The following is an 18,093-nucleotide window of genomic DNA, read 5'->3' on the forward strand; positions in this document are numbered from 1 at the left end:
CGATCCCAATACGAAGTTCGCGAACATCAGGGATATCCATCGGGCTCAAATCGAAGCGGGTGAAAAGGAGGTTATCACGGCTGAATCCAGCGACTCTGAATGCCCTAGTGAGGCTGGCAGCTGTATTGTAGTGGGTGTGGTTGAGGATCAATAGTTAATAGTAATGAGGAGGTTGGGTTGTGATCCCATCGTTTTTGTGGTGCCAGAAACAGGGGGGTGCCAGGAAGTGGGTATGTTGACTTAGGGCACTCAGGAACAACGAGACCATCGCAGTCAAATCCTGTGACCAATGCCGCGAGAAGGGTGATGTTCTCGTTAATGGCGAAGTTGCGACCAGGGCACAGGTGTTTGCCGCCACCAAAAGGCCAAAAGGCCATCTTCTGCGTGATACCGCTTGACCCCGACATGCGTACTTGGTGCTCGAGCCATCGTTCAGGCGCAAACTCATTTGGGTCCCTGTCGCCCCACGCTTCTGGGATGCGGTGTCCAACACCGGCGGGAATATGACAAATGCCTCCAGCACGGAGCAGAGTTCCGTCAGGAAGTGTCGTGTCGTCTAGAACGTGCCGTGTTGCTGTGTTAGAGTCGAAGAGACGCAAGGTCTCACGATGTGCCGCAGTGATGTAGGGGCAGATGATTGGATCGGTCAACTGAGAGGTACGAAAAGTTGCGACTACTTTTATCGCAGCTCCACTGGGCCCACTGATGTCTTCCTTTCCGAAGGTCACCAGTGGCTCAACCTCTTCTCTGACTTTGGCGAGAATTTGCGGTCGAGACATGACGCTGATCAAAAACCAAAAGAACATTGGGGCACTATTGGTCGTTGCGGCTACCACCATGCCTACCTCAAGTCGGCCCAGGTCAGTGTCGCTAAGGCCAGAGTTGCGAATGATGCGTGCCCGAAGCTTTGTAAACTCTGCGACATCTGGCGGGAATGACGGTTCGTCGGGAAATTGCTTGTAATAGTTGACGAGAACATGTTGAAGTCGCTCTCGAGCAGAATTGCCAGCTGGTGCTATCCACTCAGGCTTAATGTTAGGGAAAAGATAGGTCAATGCATCATCAAATGTCCTATGATCTGTTAGAACTGAAACTTTACGGGGGCCTGAATCAACGCACCAGATATCATCGACCAGTCGAGGGTCGTGTCTAAATGGATTTGTTTTTATGCCGTAAAGCGAATCTGTTGCGGCCATGGCGATCCGATTTCTGAGAAAGTGATACAAGTGCTGGATCTCTTGCTGATGGTCAGGTCCGGCTGCTAGCGCATTGAGATCATCAGTAAACGCCGCAAGTGCCGTAACCGTCATACGTCGCATAGGTTCTGGTGAAGTTGCTGATGATACCGTCGTGGAGAAGGCATGGAGCAGTGTGCCGTCCACGAAAAGCTCTTTTGCCTTTGCGCTGAGTCTGACCAGGCCATCGCTCGCCTGGACGACGAAAGGGTCAAAGGAAAGAAGACGGTTGCGGAGAGCTGCCTGTGCCAGAGAGGGAGAGGCAATTAGATAGACCTTTTGGCCAAAGATGCTGAGAGTGGCTGTCGAAAGCTTTCCCTGAGAAGACTCGTACATCTCTAGATAGTACTTGCCGCCCTTGTAGAGCATGTTGACGAGGTGTCCCACAACAGGTATCGTCGGCTTCAGGAGTGGTGGCTCCCTCGGATCCAAGCTAGGCGTGGAGATTCTGCTGATCGCCAGGGCGATAAGCGGAAAGAGCGCGAGAACAACATATCTGAAGATCCGAACAAGAGCAGAACCATACAACTGTGTTGACTGTCCCTGGTCTGTGGTAGAGGTGTTGACAAGTGACTCAGGCATCATCAAAGCCGCCAGTGGTTAGATATCCAAACGATCTAGGAAGGCAACCAACGATAATTGATAGGAATGTCTATCAGGCAGAAATAACTTATAACAGGTACACCTTTGAGCGAGGAATAAGCAGGTTAGATAGACACTTAGTACATTTTCTCTGAAATCGGGTAACAATGTTCTGGCCAAGCCAAAGACGAATTGTTGGTTTCACCGTTACAAAAGCACTGTATTATCCATCATGCGATTTGCAAACGTCGTATTCATCTGCCAAGCAGAAGATTCGCTCTCGCATTCGGCGAGGTGACCTTAGTCATGTTACGTCGGGGCTGAGATTTCGTGATACGCGACTCTGACTTGAACTACCGCCCGCGTTCTAGCCATTGCCTCACTTCAGGTCAGATTGAGTTTCCGAAGGCTTGGCTATAAGATCCGCACCTATGACTACCTATTGCCGCTTCTCCTAATATATCTTGTTTCCGACATGGATCAGCGCAGGGCGACTCTGACTCAAGTTGACTAGCATCTTGGTGTGACTGGGGTGCCCAGTCAAATAGTCCACATATCTAGTTTCCAGACGTCCGTTTTAACATCTCGTTGAGATGTGGGCTTCAATCTGGCCACGCGGGTGAGAAACACAAGATTTTTGGGACTCCTTGATTGGCGGCTGTTTCTCAGATACGAAATACGAGGCTTAATATTGTCTGTGCATATGGGGGGAATGGTCCAATGTGTCATGCAGCTCGACAACTATGAACGCTGTCTCAATCGCATTGAGATCCTTGCCTTTGGATTGGCAACAAGCACTAAACCAAACTCAAGAGGCTTTTCGTTGGCTGAGACCGGTGCTAGCTTCCAGTCGTATCTCAGCAAAATGTTTGAGAGCGCCATCTTGGATTCGTGTGCGGCGAAAAAGCGGCCAGCACACGCGTGCTTCCCGTAGCCAAACGCAAGATGATTCGGGCTTGTGCTCACAAGATGCGCCTGATTTGCGACCTTACTATCACCGCTCTCTCGCATGCGGACAAAACGATAACCATCGAATCTCTCAGGGTTTTCATGCACGTTCGGATCCCATAGCTTGTCTGCAGAAACACCAATGACGCTCCCCTTGGGTATTGTGTCGCCATTAGATAGAGTTGTGTCTTCCAAGACAAGCCTATGCATGAACGCTATCAATTGCGCGTTAGCTTTAAGTGCGTCGTCTAAGAAATCGTGACTATTTTAACTCACTCATGGCAAGGGGCTTCCGGCGCTGGCTCTCCTTCAGCACGCTGTCAAGGAGCTTCATCTCGTGAAACGCCGCCTTGCTCCATCCCAATCTATTAGCGGCGTCATTGATCTCATCTCGTAAAGGTTCGACGACTTCCGGAGTGGCTGCAATCTCAAGAATGGCTTGGGTGAGCAAGTCTGTTGTGGTGTGGATTGCGGCTTGTGACAAAATGAGTTGCGCAACAACAGGATCGTAATCGCTTGTCGTGTCTTTGGTATCTTGTTCAAGCCACTCAATCACGTCGTTGAAAACTGGAATAGGCTTGCCAGACTTGATAGCGGCTTCTTTTACCAGGCGACGCCGCTCAATGGCAGCTATGATAATACTCCTCGCCTTGAAAACATGTCGGCGGAGCTTGATACAACATGGCAGTATCCAGTGAACCAACGGGCGAAGCTTGGCCGGCCATAAACGAAGGATTTTGGCCGCAATGTAAGCATCGGTTGTGTATTCAGTGGTGACTTTTATCCAATCGTCATTCCTCGTGATCTCTTCTCCTAGGAAGACGCGAGAGGAAAGACGTGCTACAAGCTTCAGGACATGGTCACGAAGATTGATCTCTGTCCAGTCTACTACAGATGTTAGACCACGGCTATTGGCAGTATAATTTCTTCATTCAGGCATACCTTTTGCATCTGGGAAGTGATCTTTCAATGCAACCGTGCATTCCTCTGCTAGAGCTCCTGTAACTTTATCTGCCATGGCCAACGTTAGTCAAAATACAATGCTCTCTTCAGCAAATGAGCATGTTCATACCTAAAGAGTGTGTGAGATGCTTTCTGGCAATATCGCGACTTAGTGCCGCATCGGTTGTGCCTTCCCGGAAACCCTCGAAGCCGGGGAACCGAGCATGAAAATTCTACAAATCCGAGTCTCGTATTAGTTTAAGACCTATGAGTGTGAAATACGCTGTCATACATACCTCAGTAATTACTTGTGGATAACTTAGCCGCGAGTCTGTCCGGATTTCATTCGCAAACTCTGAGGGAACCACTGTGATGACGCCTATATCGGTCAGGATGCGGAACGCTCGATTCAGTTTCAAGCCTTTGGACACGAGGTTTCTGGCATTGAAGAGAAATGATAACTGAACCAACAACCGAGGCTCCCAGAATCTGGGAGCGTTTACCATCGGAATAGTGTCTTTTCTTCTGAAGGCTCCGTGAAACGTCAGCAACAAGATCAAGCCAGCCACTATACTCGAGAAAGAGTACACATAGCTAGCTCGGAAATAGCCCAGCGCTTGGTTGCAAAGCGCGTCAGTTGAAAAGAACAGCAGCGCAGTGGCCGAACTGCTGTCATTGACCAACATGATCATTATGATAGACACAATGATGAAATGATGAAATGATGCTTGCGTGAAGCGAAGAGGGGGGGAAAAAAGAAAGGTTAGTTGCAGACGTGCGCACAACGTGATAGAAAGGACATCTTGAAAATAGGAAAGAAGCTTGTGCGTTGTAACTGGGTAGAGAAGACGCAGGCGCCCGAGAACGATTCGGAAGCCTGTTTACCCTAGTCTTGCGATATCGAGCAAGTCGAGTGAGAGCGCATAGCTGCAAGACCACGGATTTCAGAATGGCCCTGTTCGCCGAGGGCGGAAACATCCGAGAGCGAGAGCGACTTAATCGGCTTAGCTACGAAGAGTCAGTCTAGGTGAGCAGCTACCACATGGTCAGTCCCCCTTCTGACCCGCTACCCACGGCTTCCACGGAGTTTCAGCCCATGGTATCAATTCAAGTCACTCTCGTCATACTGCGATCTGTATTAAGATCTCAACTTTCAGACAGGGACCAGGACCCAAAAGCTCGTACGACAGGTTTTAACAAATGGATTGCTCACCGCTAGCGCTCACCTGACATGGAGTCAACTTGACGCCTGGAGGCGGATCACTAAAGCATGGAGATTATGACCAGGGTTGGCAGCGGAAATGCTCATTCTTCTAAGTTTTCTATATGCTTTGCGGAAGGAAAGAAAAAACATCAAAATCCGATGTTTTAGACTACGCTTTCAATGTCTCAGTGGAAAAGCACCATTTCCGATGCTTGGTCTCCGGCCGTGTTCGGATTTCCACCAATACATCCGAATTAGGCTTTTTCACCGACAGCATATTCGTATCGTCCTCTTTGGGTAGACCATCTGCGCCATCAGGGAAAGTTACGTCAAACGTAGAGAGAAACATCGCCGTGAATGTAATCATCTCGTCCACTGCAAGGTGCCTTCCGGGGCACAAAGTGCTGCCTCCTCCAAATGTCCGGTTTGCTGCTGGGTGTACCTTGCTCGGCCTCAAGAACCTTCCCGGCTCGAATGCGCCGGCATCAGCACCCCAAACATCTGGATTCGAGTGAATCGCCGTTGCTGCCATTTGGACTATGGCTCCTTTCTTCAGGACATATTCGTCGCCTATTTCAACATCCTGGTGAACCAGAAAGGTGCCAGTCGAAGAACTGATGCATCGCAGAGTCTCATGGCAAATGGACATGAGAAGCGGGCAGCGTTTACGAATAGCGGCGACATCAAGTGTGGAGAATTCCTCATCATGTGCGCATGGCTGAATGATCAGAGAAAGCTCCAGGCGAACCTTTTTCAGCAGTTCTTTATCTCTGGCAATACGCAAGATGATCCAAAAGACAGCAGGAACTGTGTTGATCAGGAATCCGGTCATGAGGCCAAGACCATAGCGAGCAATGAACTCAGTCCCTCTACTGTGGTCCAGTGCAAGCCTGCGTGTACGCCGAATCAGTTCAGAGGCAGTATCTTCGGGAAATGAGTCGCCAAAGTATTCCAATAAAGCATCGACGATTTTTTGACGTGCCGCTGCTGGTTTCGTAGCCGTGATGGTGGGAAAAACACCCATCGTCAAAGCCTTGAGGCCATTCTCAAAGTCCCTGTGACAAAGTCAATAAACGTTCTGGTAAGAGAAAGCTATGGGACTATACCAAAATGCCTGCAGCAACTCTTTGTTGTTAGCAAAAGGACCGTCTGGTCCGTGAAGGGCCTTTGCAGTCGACATTGCGAAGATCTCTTGGAGCCAACTCTGGAGAGCAATGGTTCTTGGACCTTCGCTGATGCTGTTGACATGGTTTGCTAGGCCGTTGAAAATCTCGTCGTAAACCTCCTTCAGAGAGAGAGAACCCGGAGAGAGAAGTGAATGCTCCATCACGTGAGCTTCCTGTCTTAGCGAACCTTTTTGCAACGGGTTTCTCAGCAACTCCGAGATGTCGGTCTGAGAAAAAGCAAATAGTTTCCCATAGACGATGGTGACGAAGGGAACATTGCCATCAACCTCTTTAGAGCGACGAGATATCAAGGCAATAAGTTCTGGCGAGTTGACGATGTACGTCTTCTGAGAGGCCAAATACACTGTCAGGATTGGAAGTTTGGTCGATGATCTGCTTGTAAAGTCAACAATCTGTCGAGAAAAACATACTTTAACAAGATCAAGGGTTTTAGTGCCCCATCTGTACTCACTTACCTCAGATAGATGTAATATGACACTCCATATCTCAGAAGCCCAAGTATATGACCTATGAACGGGACCGAAGCATTAACCAGAGGAGGCTCTTTTGGTCCCGGTCTAAGGGCGAAGTATTCAACCAAGCGTAAGAGAAGAAATGCTGCTGTAGGTAGAAAAGCTAGAGCAACTAACAACCGGCTCAGCTCAGTAACGTCTATCATCATGATGGATACGTCTTCAGCCTGGTAAAGCAACGAGTATGGCGTAAGATTGAAGAGTAAGGAGCTATAACACTGAGATCGCAGACCTTCCGCGGTACAGTCATGATTCTATTTACATCTTCCCTTCGGACTCGGTTCGATAATGTGGAACTCGTAGGCTTCTAGCTATCCATATATTGCTCTCAACATCTATGCATAAGTCGAAATGACTAGTGTAGCCGTCTGTGTGTGGTCAAGGATTATAATGCCCGTATCCTTGCCAGGGGTCGGTCCCTCATCCTAGCTACCGAGAGCAGGTACAAGTCCGCCACCGGAATGCCGTGTCAGCTCCAAAGAAGCGGTCTTATGAGCACACAATGCTGCAAACTTCTATTTATTGCCTCCATGAGTCTCTTTTGAAAAGTATGCCCGATGTTACAAGAAGCATCTCTCATTGCCTGCCAGTAACATTTCCACGCCAGTGCTTCCGATCCTTGTCATACGCCAAGATATATGCACTCTTCTTTTCGCAACAATGCTCATCAAATCTTACCCGGGTGGTGCGGCAGTCAATGGGTCGTTATTTGTTACGTTCTTGATTACATTTCTGCTCATCACTTTCTCCGTTCCTGCGTCAAAGTCCTTCATCCGGCTGACCGGAGTCTTGGCTCTTGCGAGCTTGACTTACGCGCTCCAGCTCGCGTCTAGTGAGTGGATCGCCAATCCTCACTGGCGTTCCGCGATCGTTCCACTTTTATGGATTCAGTTCATGAGTGCTTCTGAGCTTGTCCTAGTCAGAAGGTGGGATGGCAGCTGGGAACCGGATGCCCGCACCAAGAGCACAGCTGGGTTCGCCCCATCTTCCGCCTCTTCCGCTGCCCGAACGTACGAATCTCTGATGCTGCTTTGGAAGCTCAGACGAATCGGCACGAGGTGGCAGGTCAGAAATGTTCCTGGATTACAACAACGGTCTCCACACCCCCCAGAGAGCCGGGTCGCATTCATCTTGAAACGATCTCTCAAGATCCTGGTTGCCTACCAGGTGCTTAGCCTCATGACGCAGGCCCCGCCTCCGGACCCGAATTTTGTCGGTCGAGACAAACAAGCGCTGGCGTTTCAGGGTCTCGTCAGGCTGTCGCAAGCGGACATCACCTTCCGCATCATTGGGACCCTGTCGTTCTGGGCCTGCACGGCTCTCATAAACCTACTCATGTTCGAAATTGCTTGCCTCGGATTCGTTGTCGTTTTTCTATGCAAGGTCGAGGACTGTCCTCCACTCTATGGGGATTTCTCATCTGCCTCAACCATTAGGGGTTTCTGGGGGTAAGTCGAACGCTACAATCTCGTTCCAGTCTATTTGCTGACAGTCTTCCACCCAGAACCGCATGGCATCAATGTCTGCGTAGTGGGCTCACAGGCCATGCCGATGTCATTGAACACCATATTTTCCCATTTCGGCAAAGATTGGTTTCTAGATACCTTCGTATCTTTATCTCTTTTTTCATTTCTGGTCTGATTCATCATACTTCTGACATGGCAATGGGAATGACAGCAGAGAACGCCGGTGCTTTTACCTTCTTCTTGTTGCAGCCGATTGGAATCATCGCTGAAGATGCTATCCAGGCTATCTCAAAACAAGTGCCATTGTGTCGTTCGGCGCCCGGAGTTCGGGTCTTTGTCGGATACCTATGGGTTCTTGTGTTCCTTGCCTGGTCGACCCCAACGTGGTTCTATCCCCAGCAAAGGCTCGGATTGGATGCATCCGGACTTCTGCCATTTCATCCGAATTTGTTGAAGCAGTGGAATCTCCACTCCAATTTTCACTAGAATCAGTCTCTAAGTACCTTGTTATCGAAGAAACTTGATTGCCAGGCGGATAGAGTTTGGATATCTACGAGACTGGACGACTTCCTTCCATAGAACAGGGATAAACCCGGCCTTTCTCGGAGCGACTGTCACAAGCGCTAGCACGAGATCTAATTTACATTTCCTACCTATACTGACCTTTCCCGTTATGTATTGGGACTGTAGTAATACAGGCCAGCTTTGAACACCTCTTATACCTATTGCTACGTGCCATGATAGCTCGTGACAACTTCGGTCTCGGACCGGTGTGGCGGAAGGACCATAAGAATCATCATGCACAGCACGGTCCTCCCGTATTTTCCAGCCTGGCCTGTATTCCGGACAGTATTTACGCGTACGGATTGTAAGTCGACCCACCCCCTTTTAGCCACCCCCCCCTTTTAGCCACCCTATCAAACATAGTATTAAAACATCGCTACTAACTATACTTAATTAATTAACTATCTTCTACTACTATAATAATATAGTTATTATTCTCCTTAAATAATTCGACCCCTATAAATTAACTAGGACTAACTAAATAGTTATTAAAGTCTTTTTAAACTCTTTATATATCCTAAATATTTATAAACTTAATATTTAGGTTTATTAATATACTCTTTTTTTTTATAACTTTAATTAGTTAACTTTAGCTTCTAAAACTCGAATATAGTACTAAGATATTACTAAATAGTAGGCTTATTTACTAAATACTTTTTTTATTTTTTTAAATAGTAGTTATTAAGTATTATAATTTAAATTAAGCTTTATAAATAATTTTAATTAATTATAAAGCTCGCTAGCTTTTTTAGGAGTTAACTAGTTAATAATAGACGCTATTAATACTTAGTTAATAACTTTTTTAATATTATTAGTTATTTACTTAGTATTTATAGTTTTTTTAGTTAGTATAACTAGGTTAGGTAGGACTATTAAATTAGTAAGTAGTCTAGCTATATTAGGAAGATATAGTCTAGTTACTTTTTACTTACTTCGTATATTTAATAATATTAAACTAACTAAACGAGCTTTTTAATAATAGTTTAAGAAGTACCGCTTTTTAATAATAATAAAATTATTTATTATATCCTCCTTACTAAGCTCCTTCTTATACTTAGACTTAATAAGTCTAAAAATAGCTATATTTAATAACTAGAAAATATAGGAAGTATATAGTAATAAGAATAATAAATAAACGTTATTTTTATAATATTCCTATATAAATTCTATTATTATATAACTCTTATAGCTATTTAGAACTAATAATTAAAGCTTATTAAGTATACTAAGCCCTCTAAGGGGGGGGGTTTTAGTCTATAATAAGAATACTATTTTTAACTATTTAAGAGTAATCTTATTAATTATCTAACTATTATCTATTACTATAAACTCCTAATTAGTATAAGAGTTAAGTTTAAAGAGAAATTACTATTATTATACCGACTTTTTTTTATATATAATTAGTAATTTAATAGCTCGATTATTAATAAAGATATACTTAGTTATAAATACCTAAATATACGAACTAAGCTCTTTTTTTTATATTATTATAATCTCTATTATATTTAAAACTAAGTTATTAAATCCTTTACTTTTTAAGATATTAGTTTTATTTATATTATACTTATTAACCTATTTAATATTATTAATTTTTAATATATTAAGTAATCTAAACTATAACTTAATTATATTAATAGTAGCTCTATTTAGATATTTTAAATCGATAGTATAACTTTTCTAAACCTTAATTAATAAGTTCTTTTTTAAAAAAGCGTTTTTTTTTTTTTTTTAAAAGGATTTATATCTCCCTAAAATTTTAGAACTTACTTAGCGAATTTTCTAAGTTATTTATAAATTAATATAATACTTAAATTATACTAAATATAAACTTATTAAGCTAGCTAGTCTTTTTATTATAAAAGAAGCTTTTAGAAGTTTATAAATACTATTACCCTTATTTAATAACCTCTTTTATAATTATAAAAAGTTAACTTTAAAACTCCGAACTTAATCGAAGCCTAATTAACTAAAAAACCTCTTTTAATAGCTTTAAGAGCCTAAATAATTTTATTTTTAGTATATAAAACTATTATATATTAATAAATAAGTATATAAAAAAGAATTATATTTAGACGATCTTTTTAATTATTATAGTAGTTTAAAAATTATAAGTAGGGTTTTAATGCGGTGGCTAGGATAGAGAAATAGGGTAGCTAAAAGGGGGGGGGTGGCTAAAAGGGGGTGGGTCGACTTAGTGTATATGTTATTTATTACTAAGATTGCTATGTATTTTCGCTACCAGCCATATTTTGGGTCGTCTCGAAACCGATCATTGTAGGGAGAGGGTCCGAGGATCAACAGGGATATGTTCAGCCTCCCTTAAGCAAGCTAAAATTTATCTCGTTCGCTAGAAATCACACTTGTTGCGATTCCCTTCGATGCAGTCTATCTGACCGTGGTCTATGATTTTCCGTGGAATCAATCGTACTCGTCAACTCCATCCCGCAAAGTTCTCAACATGACCAAACACCTCTATCATGCGGCTTCTATCGTGCTGCAGTCGCCAATCCCGGCGTTGATACTTCTCACCTCTACGCTTCTCTATTACATCTACTTGAAAGGCTTCCCAAGACCTCTCACTGGGATTCCATACAACGAGAGCGCTCTGAAAAGCTTCTTGGGTGACCTCCCTGCTTTCCAGCATGCAAGAAACCACGGGAAAGGCTTTACTGTGTGGATGCGCGACCTGGCTCAGAAACATAGGTCACCAATAGTTCAGGTCTTTCTGGGCCCATTTACACAGACATGTGTAGTTCTGTTTGACTATCGTGAAAGTTACGACATTGTAGCACGGCGAACAAAGGAGTTCGACCGTTGCCGAAGGGATGCAGAAACTATGTCGACCATTTTACCTGAGCATCATCTTTCGATGGTGTCAACTGACGCCAGGTTCAAAGGCAACAAGGACTTGGTGAAGGATTTGATGGCCCCAGGATTCTTAAACGAGGTTAGTCTTTCGGTCGACTTCAGTCAAGAAAGCTTTTCTCAGCTAAATTTGGCTACTTAGGTTTCTGCGCCCGAGATTTATAGCAAAGCGCTATCTCTCATAGAGCTGTGGAGTGTGAAGAGCAAATGGGCCGCAGGCCGTCCGTTCGAAGCCCATCGCGATCTCCAGAACGTTGCTTTAGACATCATCATGTCTGCTGCATTTGGCGAGACAAGCAATGGCGGTGTTCTCCGGCAGCACATACTCCAGGAAACGGGCTATAGGCCCTTCCTAGTGCCAACAGATCTGAAAGAGCCCGCATGCTTCAAGAGTCTTGGACTTCCTACTGAGTACCAGGCTACTGTTGATATCACCCACTTCATGGGCAGGGTTGTCACGTCGCCCTTCCCAAAACAGTTTGCATGGCTGTTGAAGACTTTTACGAGTGTGAGCAGTGTATTTGTGAAGAAGGACTACTTCATCAGGAGCCAGATTCAAAAGGCAGTAGCATCGCTGAGCGACAAATGGCTCCAAGGAGAGAAGGCAGCCAAATCAGCTTTAGACTTCATCGTCCTGCGAGAAGTGACAGCAGCCAAGAAGTCTGGACGCAAACCCTCATTCACTTCAAAGAGATTGGAAGACGAGGTAAACTTTCTGATGCCCCCTTAGACGAGAAAACAATGCTGACTTCACAACAGTTGCTTGGATACATCGTCGCGGGTCATGAAACGTCTGCGTCCATCTTATCTTGGGCTGTGAAGTTTCTAGCCGACAATCAGAAACAACAGCATACATTGCGCAAACACCTCCAGGCAGTTTATCCAGCTGCTGTCAAAGAGAAGAGACAGCCAAGTGTAACCGAACTCACAAAGGTTGCAGCTCCGTATCTTGATGCCTTCCTGGAAGAGATTTTACGACTCTCACGGACAGCTTCAATTCTTACACGCGAGGCTGTTACTGATACTATCGTGATGGGGAAGTTCGTGCCGAAAGGTACCACAATCTTCATCTTCACACAAGGGGCGAGCTACGTTCAGCCTTCTCTGAGCGTTGACGAACAGGTCAGAAGTAGAACTTCGCAAGAAGCCAAGCGAGTCCCAGACTGGCTTTCCGACGATGTAGGAAAGTTCTGTCCTGGGCGCTGGCTTGTACCAAAGACGGGAGCGAGCGGGTTCAGCGAAGAACGCGTCGGAAAAGAAGATAGCCGGACTTTATCTGACTTTGATTTTGATCCCCAAGCCGGGCCAATCTTGACATTTGGCGGTGGACCAAGAGGATGTTTTGGTAGACGTCTCGCCTATCTTGAGTTGCGCATGGTTCTTGCGTTGCTTGTGTGGAATTTTGCTTTCAAGCCATGCGCCGACAATCTTAGCACCTACGAGCTCAGGGAGAGCATAACTGTAGAACCCAAGGATTGCTACGTCAACCTTCAGACTTCAGATAACATGTAGATAAGAGTATCACAACTTCCAGGTTCAGTCGTTCACTTCGAATATAGTCACTGGTTTCTGACATTTCTATTCAACTACAATGTTGCTGAAACCTAACTCCGCCAAAAGTCATCGCGCCAGCTCAATAGTACGCCCGTCTGGCCACTGCCAATCGTGAATTTTGTGAGCCACGGATGTTCACTTGAAGCCAAGGGTACATCAATTTGCATGAGAAGTCTAATTCCTATGCTATTATTATCATCATGTTCTGGGCTGAAAGCGATCCCACATTGCTACGGGAACTCTAGGCTGAGTCGGCCGAGTTGCTGTCGCCGAGTCACATAGTCGCTTTCGGTTTCAATCCTGACCGGCGTGAGATAACGTTTTGTGAGTACCGCGCGCGGACCGCAAACCTTATTTCCTGCAAGATCTAGAACCTGCATGCCTTTGCCGATCTCCGCACGAATGAATCCGAGACAGACAGAGGAAGAAACGGGGACATGACCAGTTCTCCGCGTGCCGTGTATGGGATGACCCGATTCATGTGCTCCGAGGACTAGGGAGCGACGCTATGCCAAACACCTGATCCCACTTTTGCACACTACCCTGGGCCCATGCTCCATCAGTCTTGACCAGCCTCCTGCTGAGCCTCCGAGCGCGCCAAGCTAGGTTATTAGCATCCACAACGTTCCAGTCTCAGAGCGAGGCGGGCTGTTGGCAAGATTCTCCGATCGAGACGGCCCAATTTGGTAGCATTCAATGCCGAGGCGCCATGATAATTGATGACTACGTGACTCGAGGGCAAGTGTTGATAACATATATACATTTCAACACGAAAGATTATTAGACTTCTCCGAGCATTCAGCATCTGTACCATCACGAAGTTCAGGAAGTCGCTCCTTTCGCATTCTTACACATCTGTTCGCGTTTTTTTTCTTTTTCGTTTCTTTCGACGTCGCCGACAATCAAGATGGAGTCTCTGGATGTTCCCTTGGCGCCTGAGTCTACTTTCGTGAGGATGAGAAAAGGTTACTCCCGATCTCGGCTTCAGCTTGAGCCCGCACAACGGCCAACATGGGGTAGATCAAGTCGCGGATCCTGGATGCGCTCAGTCGGCTCACTGCTTCTTGTGATGCTTGCGCCGACATTGGTCATCTCCACGACCGTGGCTATTTTTGCATTCCAAGGCTCTCTGTCCGACTTCTTGAAGGCTACTTTGCAAGACGGATTGGTTTCTGTCGTATGGTCAAATTGGCCATGCTTCAATCTCAAGTCCACTGGAGTGTTTGCACTCTGGGTCTTCTTTCAAGGCATCCTGTTTCGATACTTGCCAGGCCCAATACACGACGGCCAGAGAAGCCCTGCCGGCCATCTATTGACCTATCGTACCAATGGGCTCAATGCCTGGTTCGTTACCCATGCATCTGCCGCTGCGCTTTGCTATTTCGGCCTCTTGGATCCTGCCTTCATCCCGAAGAACTGGGGTGGCCTGGTCCTCACAATGAATGCTGCTGGTCTCTTGCTTTCTGTCTTGGCCTTTATCAAAGCGCACTTCAGGCCAACCCATGCGGATGACCGAAAGTTCAGTGGTAAGCCAACGGTCACCATGTTTTCCGTGGTCACACAACGACTAACATATAATAGGATCCATATTTTATGACTTTTACATGGGGATTGAGCATAACCCAAGACTTTGGGGCGACTTTGACCTGAAACTCTTCACCAATGGCAGACCGGGCATAATTGCATGGACACTCATGTAAGTTTCTACGAAGAATGGCGCAGCTTCACACAAGCTGACTCGAATCTAGCGATTTGTCCAATATCGCATATCAGTACGAGATCCACGGACAAATCGATCCCAACATTGTTCTTGTCACCATTCTGCACGCAGTATACGTCCTTGACTTCTTCGTTAATGAGTCCTGGTACTTGCGCACCATTGACATTGCTCACGACCACTTCGGCTTCTACCTAGCTTGGGGGTCCTTTGTCTGGCTCCCTAGCATGTATACCATTCAAACCCAATTTCTTGGGCTCTACCCAACAGGAACCTCAACTTTTCACCAGGTCGCCATCTTCTCTGTCGGAGTTGCCGGGTACATCATCTTCCGGGCCGTCAACAGCCAAAAGGACAGGGTTCGTCGTTCCAACGGTGATTGCTACATTTGGGGGAAACCGGCAAAGGTCTTGGTAGCATCTTACAAGACTTCGGACGGCCAGAGTCATCAGAGCCTTCTTATTTGCAGTGGTTGGTGGGGCTGGTCGCGTCATGCCAACTACTTTGGAGACTTGCTCCTCAGTACCGCGATGTGCGCTTTAGTGGGATCTTCGAACTGCTTGGTATGGTTTTATGCGATGTTCATGACAATCTTGCTCATACATCGATGCATTCGGGATGAGGCAAGATGCTCGGCCAAGTACGGGCCGGTATGGGAGGACTACTGCAGAACTGTTCCGTGGCGAATCGTACCTGGAATTTGGTGACACTAAACCTCTGTACCTCTAAACACGTAGAACATGTTATGCCTTTACGAGCTGGGCAGGGACAATTTGACTTCCAATACTTCTCTGACAGACTTTGCCGTATGATATTCGAATGAACTTGCAGTCCTAGAGCTGCAATCAGTTGAAGTTCGGTGCCTACTGGCTATCTATGTTTTGAAGCTGAATCATCTCCATACATTGGTTCAACGCTTGTAATTCTAAACTCTCTTCAGTCCATCCCCTCCAGCTCTGTCTCCGTCCACTCCCATAGCCTTTGTGCCAGCTTTTGGGTTGTCAGGTTTTCCTGTCCCACGGCCGGTTTTCCCACGGGAAGATAATATACCCCGCTCTTGACATTTGGGTGAACTGATGCCCACAACTGATTTTGAACTCCATTCTCCACGCTGCTTGATGCCATTCTCATAAGGGGATACAACGCTTCAAGTATGTAGCTTGAGGATTTCCAAGACTGTGCCCAGTTCGTATCTACAAAGCCTGGATCAACGACACAAACCTTGATCTTGGTTTGTCTCTTCGCCAATTCCCGGGCATACAAAATGACTGCGAGTTTGCTCTGACCGTATCTTGCCCATGCACCAACTTCACCAAAGTCTGTTTTGAGAGCATCAAAGACAATGCCCTGCGTCGGAGCCATCGAGGAAGCTTGAGAGCCCAAAAAGATGATTCGGGCGTCTGCTTCGGGTATTTCAGCAGTATCGAGAAGGGTTGGACTCAGAAGCTTCGCAAGCAGAACAGATCCGATAAAGTTAGTGCCGAACTGCATTTCGTAGCCGTCCTCAGTCAGTCCGGGTGGTGCTGCGACGATTCCAGCGTTCAGCATGAGAATGTCTAGTCGGCTTGATTTCAGGCGAATTATGCGAGCCGCCTTTCGAATCGATGCAACTGAAGTGAGTTCAAGATAAATGAACTCGATGGATGCATTTGGAGCCTCGTCTTGAATTTCCTTGATGGTCCTCTCTGCAGCGGCGGCGTTTCGTGCAGCAAGCCATATCTTCTCGGGATCATAACGCGCGTATTCCAGTACTGCCTGTCGCCCCAGGCCACTTGTTCCTCCAGTAACCAGAATGACTTTGCCCTTAATCGAAGGCAAAAGCTCGGAGCGGTTGAAGGCAGGTTTCGCCTTGGGCCATAGAAGGGAACTCATGATAACTAAAGATATCAAAGCTCGGGTGACGGAGTAAGGCGGTTGGCGAAAGAGTAAGATACGTAATCAAACAGAGTGAATTAGGCACGAGGACAAATGCTTCTAAATATACTACTTTTCAAAAGGATCTAGAACGTAGCAGTAACCTTTGGGTTCATCTACCGCTGAATCGTACAGCTTCCCTTCGGATCGGCTCGGGCTTCCCAATACGTTGCCACAAATAGGTTCAGTGATTGACAAGGATGATACATGAGGTGAATTCGAGGCTAAGTAACAAGACTAGCTAGGCGTTCTTTACTTTTGGCCAAGGTCAGTGTCATGGAACATGCAAGCTTGGAGGCTGCATGGGCTCTCTGGCCAATGATCCTTGCAGCCGCCTGCAGAGGCTTAATCCGAGGCATGGATGAGCAGTCTATCTTGCTCCACAGATGGCCTGGCGGAGTTTGACACTTGGAGCCTGGCAATCGAAAGCTTGAAGACAAACTTCAGATTTCTCGATTACGGGTACACGTACTATTTACGGTTACTTCATCGCATTTCCCGCCTTGATCCATAGAGAGGATATGATACACATTCCAACAATCCATACGAGACTTCTCAGCGGCGCCCATTTGCGATTGTCCTGTAATTTGACGTAGATGAGAGTGTATGCCGCTCTGGAAAAGAGATATGTCAGAGACAGTACATCCAGCGTTGGCTTGCCAACCCCCGCCGAGTTCGCAGCTACAACACCTGCAGCGTACAGACCCAGGGTCTCAGTCGCATTGTCGTGGGCAGCTTTGGCACGTTGAATTCTCTGGCGAATCTTGAAGTATCTTTGTCAGCTATGTGATGAAGGTTCTAAGCACTACTTACCCTTTTGTCGAGACTCTCGTCGCCTGACACAGCGTCTAGGAGCCTACGAGGCTCGGCCACGTCATAATTGTCACCCGCAATTGTATTGGCGTAGACATGTGGGATGAAAGCAAGCATGTAAGCCAAGGGAACCTATGAGTAGAGTAAGTGGCTTTTATCTTGCTAGCGGTTTCCGAACAGAAATGCTAACCGAATAGTATGAGAGGTTCGACTCAGCAAGCCCAACAAGAGACGTCATGTTGACAACGTGAATGCGGAAATGGATTGAAAGGGCTGTCTGTAGTGTAGGTGGTTGACGAGAGGAGAACAAAGTGCCCAAATGGTCACGGAGTATCATGCAATAAATTCACGATTCCATCGCACACTCGTCATTTGGTGATTGAGTCCATGTCAGCCGGCGAGTCAAACCAACGAACCCCACGGTCCACCAGGTTAGATGGAGCCGGACTTCGTCGCTGTGCCCGGAGCCGAGATTGGGGCCTGTGGATATCGTCTGAGGTTTGTAACTCTATCTGACATTGGACGTGCGTGAACAAGGCGATACCGAGACCGAGGTTAGGCCAAGATATACTCAAATGAAGAACAGAAGT

At 46.3% G+C, this 18,093-nt stretch overlaps 8 protein-coding genes across 8 annotated transcripts; 3 read left to right on the forward strand and 5 right to left on the reverse strand.

The window, feature by feature from the left end:
- Nucleotides 1-104: 104 nt before the first annotated feature.
- On the reverse strand, nt 105-1,817 carry CTAM01_09006 (uncharacterized protein; the record flags this gene model as incomplete). The annotated part of the gene is made up of 3 exons (XM_060525026.1): nt 105-652; nt 689-1,071; nt 1,120-1,817. The coding sequence occupies 3 exons, from the start codon at nt 1,815-1,817 to the stop codon at nt 105-107; spliced, it is 1,629 nt and encodes a 542-aa protein (XP_060380208.1).
- Nucleotides 1,818-2,558: 741 nt separating this feature from the next.
- Nucleotides 2,559-4,213, reverse strand: CTAM01_09007 (cytochrome P450; the record flags this gene model as incomplete). The annotated part of the gene is made up of 5 exons (XM_060525027.1): nt 2,559-2,980; nt 3,042-3,668; nt 3,708-3,776; nt 3,838-3,940; nt 4,004-4,213. 5 exons carry the CDS (start codon nt 4,211-4,213, stop codon nt 2,559-2,561), a joined length of 1,431 nt encoding a protein of 476 aa, XP_060380209.1.
- Nucleotides 4,214-5,080: 867 nt separating this feature from the next.
- On the reverse strand, nt 5,081-6,759 carry CTAM01_09008 (uncharacterized protein; the record flags this gene model as incomplete). The annotated part of the gene is made up of 4 exons (XM_060525028.1): nt 5,081-5,966; nt 6,018-6,507; nt 6,606-6,655; nt 6,728-6,759. 4 exons carry the CDS (start codon nt 6,757-6,759, stop codon nt 5,081-5,083), a joined length of 1,458 nt encoding a protein of 485 aa, XP_060380210.1.
- A 511-nt stretch (nt 6,760-7,270) lies between these two features.
- Nucleotides 7,271-8,062, forward strand: CTAM01_09009 (cytochrome P450 monooxygenase; the record flags this gene model as incomplete). The annotated part of the gene is made up of 1 exon (XM_060525029.1): nt 7,271-8,062. One exon carries the CDS (start codon nt 7,271-7,273, stop codon nt 8,060-8,062), a length of 792 nt encoding a protein of 263 aa, XP_060380211.1.
- A 3,414-nt stretch (nt 8,063-11,476) lies between these two features.
- On the forward strand, nt 11,477-13,017 carry CTAM01_09010 (cytochrome P450 monooxygenase; the record flags this gene model as incomplete). Its single annotated transcript, XM_060525030.1, has 3 exons — nt 11,477-11,587; nt 11,648-12,211; nt 12,265-13,017. The coding sequence occupies 3 exons, from the start codon at nt 11,477-11,479 to the stop codon at nt 13,015-13,017; spliced, it is 1,428 nt and encodes a 475-aa protein (XP_060380212.1).
- A 949-nt stretch (nt 13,018-13,966) lies between these two features.
- On the forward strand, nt 13,967-15,483 carry CTAM01_09011 (ergosterol biosynthesis ERG4/ERG24 family protein; the record flags this gene model as incomplete). Its single annotated transcript, XM_060525031.1, has 3 exons — nt 13,967-14,585; nt 14,641-14,755; nt 14,808-15,483. The coding sequence occupies 3 exons, from the start codon at nt 13,967-13,969 to the stop codon at nt 15,481-15,483; spliced, it is 1,410 nt and encodes a 469-aa protein (XP_060380213.1).
- Nucleotides 15,484-15,712: 229 nt separating this feature from the next.
- Nucleotides 15,713-16,648, reverse strand: CTAM01_09012 (short-chain dehydrogenase/reductase; the record flags this gene model as incomplete). Its single annotated transcript, XM_060525032.1, has 1 exon — nt 15,713-16,648. The coding sequence occupies one exon, from the start codon at nt 16,646-16,648 to the stop codon at nt 15,713-15,715; it is 936 nt and encodes a 311-aa protein (XP_060380214.1).
- A 523-nt stretch (nt 16,649-17,171) lies between these two features.
- On the reverse strand, nt 17,172-17,741 carry CTAM01_09013 (uncharacterized protein; the record flags this gene model as incomplete). The annotated part of the gene is made up of 3 exons (XM_060525033.1): nt 17,172-17,453; nt 17,504-17,635; nt 17,694-17,741. The coding sequence occupies 3 exons, from the start codon at nt 17,739-17,741 to the stop codon at nt 17,172-17,174; spliced, it is 462 nt and encodes a 153-aa protein (XP_060380215.1).
- Between the last annotated feature and the right edge of the window lie 352 nt (nt 17,742-18,093).

Source organism: Colletotrichum tamarilloi (assembly GCF_030869305.1).
Source record: "Colletotrichum tamarilloi strain Tom-12 chromosome Unknown Scaffold_34.1, whole genome shotgun sequence".
Classification (NCBI taxonomy): domain Eukaryota; kingdom Fungi; phylum Ascomycota; class Sordariomycetes; order Glomerellales; family Glomerellaceae; genus Colletotrichum; species Colletotrichum tamarilloi.